The 7,506-nt window shown below is 38.7% G+C and overlaps 1 protein-coding gene across 1 annotated transcript; it reads left to right on the forward strand.

Annotated features, from left to right (window-relative positions):
* The first annotated feature begins 6,109 nt into the window (after positions 1–6,109).
* Positions 6,110–7,051, forward strand: LOC142857331 (vomeronasal type-1 receptor 4-like). Its single transcript, XM_075985432.1, has one exon. It carries the CDS (start codon positions 6,119–6,121, stop codon positions 7,049–7,051), a length of 933 nt encoding a protein of 310 aa, XP_075841547.1. The 5' UTR covers positions 6,110–6,118.
* The last annotated feature ends 455 nt before the right edge of the window (positions 7,052–7,506 follow it).

Here is a 7,506-nt window from a genome sequence, read left to right on the forward strand (position 1 = left end):
TAAGAATGAGAACAGAGAATGATGTAATTATATTAAAATTTCAAAAGAAAGTAATAAAGTCTTAAAATTTTAAAAATTTATTTCACTAGGTCAATATTTTTCCTTTTCACAGAATATGTTCATGCCATAATAATAAGATTAATTTTTATTACTTTTACTAAGTGTTCTAATATCTTCAAATGCTAATTATGGTATCATTTTCCCTTTCACTATTATTTCTTTAGATATTTTTCTCAGATCTGAGTGACTATGTTCCTCTACCAAGTACTCTACAATGGGGTAGATTAAGTGTTGGAAAAGTAAGACATAAATTAAGGACAACCGAGAGCAGTGTCAACAGCCTCTAGTTAGGTACCCACAGACTAAATGGAAATACTCTATTGCTAAAGATACTATATGCTCAGTCAAAGAAGATGGAGAAACCAATCTGGAAGCTTCATCCCGACTGGATAGTTTTCAGAGTGTTAGGTGTAATCATAAATATCATCCATGCATGAACCCTGAGAATAATAACAATAACAGGCCCTGTGCAGTGGTGTCTTGAGCATCATAGGAGTAACTAACCACTTCATGATGTAATTGAAGGTATAGCTCGCAGGAGGGTACCCTTGCCTGGCACCATTATCAGGGACAAGAATATGCAGCCAACGAGTATATAGACCCTGAGGAAGAACCTAATACCATTATTGAACTACCTGGACCTAGTAGCAAACTGCCACTTAAGATCTTATTTTATACTGGAGGATTAGTCAATCTCCCAATCCTTCATCACAGAAGCTTAGTTTTGCAATCTATGGTGATTCACACAGAGGCCCACAATCACTCAAGATGCTGAAAAAAAGAGACTCTGGAGGGCCCAGCGAAGAATGGCACATCCATGTCAGACATTTTCCTCTCAATAGTCAGGTATCATCATGGAAGAAGAGGCACAAAGGGCGTAAGAATAAGAAGTAGTAGATAAATCCAAGTAAACGGGTTTTGTCCAGATAGACACTTGCACATGTGAATTCACTTGTTAGCACAAAATTCACAAAACCTTCATAATATCCAGAACACAAAATCCAAACAGAGTGGGTGTAGAAGGAGGTCCCACTTGTATCCATGGTCACAGAAAGCTTCTGGGAAAGGAAGTGTCAGATTTCTTTAAGGGTTTGACTACCGACTGGCTACCAATGCTTTCAACAGATGCCCCCGCACTTGGCATATACTAACTAATTTTTTTGTGAACACATGAAAATTGGAGGGGATAGCTGCAGGAGACTAAGAAAAAGACTGGAAAGCAAATAATGTGGGTGAACTTGAATAAAGCATATATTAAGTATGACATACTCAATAAAATGTTTAAGTAATGAGTGTTCGACATCTTTTATAAAACTACTTAGCAGTAGTTTTTGTTGGAAGCAGTCATTAAAAACCTGGACCCAATGAGACAGTGAGACTTCCCTAACTTTCACACAACTCTGACCTCAAGGTTGCTAGGACCATCCCCAGGAGACATGGTCAGTCTTCTGGGGTAATGAAAATTTATTGCCTCCTCAAAGTACCTTGTCTCTTAGGAGACATGTGCAAGAAACTCTTAAGTATCTTTGTTAATTACTTACTGAAAGGATTTTGCAAATTGTTTTGTCTCCCAAAGTCAGTGCTGTCATTCCAACTGCAAGTGAAGAGAAAATTGCAGTTCTGGAGGGAGGTGAGGTCACCGAGTCACAGGTCTCTACCTCAGGTTTGAGGGGACACTCCTACAGCAACGCTTATTAAGAGTCAGAATCTGTCCAATGAACCCACCATCCTGCAGAGACAAGAAACCAGGTGAGTACTGTGCATTTCAGCCCTAGTGGTAAAGTCAGAAAAGATGAGAGGCCTGAGTAACTGCTCATGTCTGGTAAAGGGGATCTGGGATAGAAACTGATCCAGGGACAGAGAAGGCACAAGAATAATTCCATCTATAACAGATGAGTGAGAAAGACAGAAGTGTTCCTAACCATGTGCCAGTCCCTCTCATTTATTACCGATAATGTAAGTCCCCAACCCTCAGTGGCTGTGGTTAACAACAGGGAAATGCACCCCATCTATGAATGTGCTGAAGGACTGTGGTAATAAGTCAATGTAACAATTCACCTGATCTCACATGATGTGCAGACTAACTTTGCAGGATTTTTTTCAGATCCCTTTCTATGCATGCATCTTCTCTATTTGAATGTATTATAAATTTTATTATAATATGTTCATCAATATAAGAAGAGTAATATATACAGAGTTTAAATGGAAATATTTTATTTACTGATTTTTCTTTGCATGTTATTTTAGCATGTATTAGTAGTTCATGTTGCGTATTTACAGTGTTATGGTGCTAGCAATTCATCTGTATTTACCACTATCGCTTTTACCCCTGCAATAAAAACAATGCATATTTTCAGTGGTATAATAAAAATCAGGTCCATCTTGTGCTCTTGACATGAAACTGGGAGATGTGACAGCTTTCTGTCACAACAGGCCAGGCTTAGAGCATGATATTTTAGTAAAATCTCAAAAGCCATAGTTGCACCTGGTATTTGCCTATGAAATAAACATTCACATCAAAATAAACACTTATTTTTAAAAAGATTTATTTATCTATTATTATTTTATGTGAATAAATGTTTTGCCTGTGTGTATGTATTGTAACTAAGAGAATACAGTGCATGCAAGGGAAAGAAGAGGGTTATAGAACTCCCTGGAACTGTAATTACAGGCAGTTGTGAGCCACCACGTTCAGACTGGAAACCAAACTCAGGTCCTCTGCAGCATCAGCAAGTGACTGAATCACCACTGTAATACCCCCAAATAATAGTTTTTACAGTGAAAAACATAGAATAAAATACCAGCAAAGTGAATAAAATGTCAAATTACAGGTGCAAATTGCAGGTAGGGCTGGAGTATCATTAAGAGCATCTATCGTGACTTTGTGATCACAGACTTAGTTGACTGTTTTTGTGTCACACTAGTCATGTGCAAGTACTTTCAGCATCTACTCTGACACAAACAGCTGTTGGATTTAAAGAGTCACTTACCCTTGTGCGTCTGAGGTCATGTCCTGACAGTGGAAATAATACTGTTCTGCATAGCAAACATAATAATCAAAGAAGGTGTCACGCTAACAGGATAGCAGTGATTCATAAATTGTTACCTCTGTTGTTCATTCACATACTTAAATAATAAAAAGTTGAATAAGTTTCATCTTATAACTGTTACAATTCAAGAGGAATAGAGTATAGAGGATACAGTAGCAAACAATTATGAAGTCTAACCTGCAATCCACAGAAAGATTGAGTGTGGACATGGGTTATATATCATGGCATAATGGAGGATGCTACGAAAATTAGGAAAACTCTATATCTGAACTGATCACATTGGAGGCTATTTAGAACAAAGAAGGAAAGAGAGTGTCAAAATATGGATCATGAGATCACTGAAAGTGGATTCAATGGATCAGTGTAAGAGCTTCAGAAGAAGAGAAATTAAGGTATGCAACTTACCACCTGCCCTTGAGACAAACAGTATATATATGAATTAATATGATAAAAGTAGTTCCCTACTGACTGGCTCTTATGCATTATTAGGAACATATTGTTATTTCTGGCCGATATGCCAGTCAACATAAGGCACTAAAAGATAACAGAAGATGGCCGGGCATGATTGAGGAAAGTGAATACATGAGAGACAGCTTTTGTTGTCTAGTTCACTGAGTGGTATAAGACTGTTCTTTCTTCCCTGTATTTTCTTCAATTTCTTCACTGTGGAGTTAAGAAAGGAATCAAATCAGTGGGACCTGAGCACTGGTATTGGACTTTAGGTCTACATTGATCTAAAATGAGGATAATCAATTAATAAAAGCTGTCGGATTTGAATAGTGCAGATTGGTTGTATACATTCAATAAAAGTAAATCTTTTTAAAAATCATATTTGTTATTATATATTTAACTTTTAACAAAATAAAACAAAGTGAGATTTACCAGTGAGCATATTGTATTTTAGTTAATGTGACCAGTGTAACAACATCTGTTTTGTGTGCTGATGCTATTGCTGTGAAGATGAACACCCATTTCCAGAATTGAGCAGGGGGCCTCCCAGATCTGACCACAAGAGTTGTCTCATACTTTGTTAGATGGTGTTCATTGTTTCTTTTCTTTAACATTTCTTCTTAACTCACTACAATGAATGCAGGTGAATACCTAAATTTTCATACTCAGTGTTTTGATTGAACCAATGCCTCTTCCTTGATTTCTCTCCCCTTATTCCATTGTACACTATCTAATGTCCATTATTCCTTCTTCCACTTTAAAAACACGTATTGTTTTACCCTCCCCATCACAGCCCCAGACCTTCTAAAGGGCCTCTTTCAAGTTCCCTGACTTCTAAACACAGTCACTTTTACATAAACACACATTTCTAATCATTAGAAGCTATGAAATCACCCTTAGCTCATTGATATATGTCATTATGAACTTAAAATGCATCACTTAATAGAGTAGTTTTCTTTTCTGCCATAGCCATTTCCTAGGGTGTCCTACAATACCAGTGCTTGCAGAAGGGGAGACTCTAAGTACCTGAAAATTCCTAAAGTCTCAGTTCATGTGCCCACTCTGTTTAAACTCCTTCAGATCACCAGCCTCAATGCCAGTTATTCTCCAGGTTTTGCATATCCTGGAGGCTGTCCCTGCATGGTTGTTGAGTGGGAAAAGGCAACACTGCCCATCCTGGGGATGCTTGGTTGAGCCTGTTACTGACTCACAGTTGCTACTGCCTACTTCTGCAGGGGAACCTCACCTGGTTAGAGAAGGGTTTGCAGACACTTTCTTCACAGGAATAGTGAATGGTGTCCTGAGAGTTTCCTCTTACTGCACTGATGAGTTGGCTAACCCACTGCCTTCCTTCCTCTCATTTCCACTCTAGACTTAAGGGTGGTACATGATTATTCCAGACACAGTTTTAATAGAGACACTGAACATTTGTCAGATATTGTTCTTATCATTGACACTTGTCCAGGTATATTTTGCCTATTCTTATTTTTTGTACATCTTGTGAAATTTCATTCCACTTCATGTCCCCACTTCTTAACAGCCTTGACTTGAGTGTGCACACATGCATGTGTTGTCAATGTGTGTGGTGAATTTTTATAAGATATAGATCTTAAATTATTATGATGTAAGTTTTCACTTGAACCATCATCAAATAAGTTTTGTGTTCTTAAAAAAAAATCTTATGTAAGACATTTGTGGGGCTGGCACCCAAAGACCAGTCAGGAACATCAAAGTCCAAATTGAGAGTCAGCCTTAAGCAACTACCTGAAAAGAAACGCTTCTCATAGAGCTACCTCAGATGAATTTTAAAGAGTGCTTTAAAAGGCAAAGAACCCCAAAAGGCTCTATCTTTGTTGGCAACTGGCAGGGGGAAGCAAAGGAATAAAGCGGTTTAACACAATACAAAACGTGAAGTTATGTACACATTTCAACCCCCAGTTTCTAGAAAAGTAATATTCATGGAGGAGATAGGCAAGTGAGAGTCACTTTCAGATTAAACCAAACATGGGTTCACCTTAGACAAGATGAAGGAAACTGCTCTGTCACCACAACATAGATATATTTTGAGTGGTATTAGGAATTTTAAATTGCTTATATTTTAATTTTAAGTGAGCTATACAATAAGAATCAATATATATAAGTAATATGGTTATTACTGAATTTGTATTCTTTTACATAAGGACTAGGAAATATCTATATATCAAAATATCTGGAACTGGGTTTGTTTTTATGGGCTGTCACTCACCATTGTTTCTCACAGGCCTGCATAATATTGTCCTGAATGCTGGATTTTCTGTTAAAACTAACGGCTCTCCTTCCATCAGTACGTGCATTCTGAGTTATTGGGCAGTTTCATAGAGACATACACACAAAGTGGCTTCTTCTATCACAAGTTCTGGGACAAGATCTTCTTTAAAGGACCCTCTGTTCAAGCTAATCAGAAGCTCCATGGTTTAAAGGTGTGCTTTTTTACCACAGGCTACAAGCATTTGTTGTTATTCATTTTGACCACAGATATAGCAAGACGTAATCTAAAGGAAATTGTCCTGAATCACAGAATGGACTTTTGGATTATGGCGATCAGAATTACTTTCTTATCACAAACTACAACTGGAATTTTGGGAAATTTCTTTCTGATGTTCTACTACATAGTCCTTTACTACAGAGCATGCACATTAAAGCCCACAGATTTGATTCTCATGAACCTAATGACAGCCAATGCCATAATCATTCTCTCCTCAGGAGTGCCCCATACATTGGCAGCTTTTGGGTTGAAGCAGTTTGTGAGTGATTTTGGATGTTGGTTCCTATTATATATTCAATCATTTGGCCGTAGTGTGTCCATTAGCACCACCTGTCTCTTGAGTGTCTTCCAGGCTGTGACCATTCAATCCAGGGAATCCTGCTGGAAGTATAATAAAGTCAAAACTATAAATCCTATTGGCCGCTTCATTTCCCTACTCTGGGTCTTCTACATGTTAATACATTTTACTTTCTTTCTATACTCATCTATCAAAGTTAATAGCAAAAATGTGACAAGAAAACGAGATTATGGTTACTGCTCTATTGTAGGGCCTGAAGAAATCAGTGATTCACTCTATACATCATTGGTGGTTTGCCCTGAAGTCTTCCTTTCTGTGCTCATGGCCTGGTCCAGTGGATCCATGATTGGCATTCTGTATAGACACAAGCAAAGGGTTCAACACATCCGCAGCACTCATGGTTCAAGTGGAATGTCGCCTGAATCCAGAGCAACCCAGAACATCCTGGTCCTGGTATCTACCTTTCTGGTTTTTTATACTCTTTCATCCGTATTACGAGGCTGCTTTGCTTTTTTGCATAATCACCATTGGTGGCTAGTGAACATGACTCGCCTCACTTCTCTGTGTTTTCCTTCTTTTGGACCCATTGTTCTTATGAATCATTACTCCATTGTGTATAGGCTTAGTTTCAAATGGATCAGAAATAAAATTAATTTTATCTTATTGTAAATGCATAGGTGAAGATGTTTTCTGTGGGATTCAGTGTTTTGCTCACCCGTCATCCTCAGAAGGTCAATACAGAAAGTTAAATAGGACCCCAAGGTCCAAATCAGGAGCAGAAGGAGAGAGAGCACGAGCAAGGAACTCAGGGCCATGAGGGGTGCACCCACACACTGAGACAATGGGGATGTTCTTTCGGGAACTCACCAAGGCCAGCTGGCCTGGGTCTGAAAAAGCCTGGGATAAAACCGTACTCACTGAACACAGCAGACAATGAGGACTGCTGAGAAGTCAAGAACAATGGCACTGGGTTTTGATCCTACTGCATGTACTGGCTGTGTGGGAGCCTAGGCTGTTTAGATGTTCACCTTACTAGACCTGGAAGGAGGTGGGAGGTCCTTGGACTCCCCACAGGGCAGGGAACCCTGATTGCTCTTCGGGCTGATGAGAGAGGGGGAGTTGAC

Source organism: Microtus pennsylvanicus, chromosome 1 (assembly GCF_037038515.1).
Source record: "Microtus pennsylvanicus isolate mMicPen1 chromosome 1, mMicPen1.hap1, whole genome shotgun sequence".
Classification (NCBI taxonomy): Eukaryota; Metazoa; Chordata; class Mammalia; order Rodentia; family Cricetidae; genus Microtus; species Microtus pennsylvanicus.

What these genes read in the sequence shown, in the direction of transcription:
- LOC142857331 (XM_075985432.1), top strand. Translation starts at nt 6,119, where the DNA reads ATGGACTTTTGGATTATGGCGATCAGAATTACTTTCTTATCACAAACT.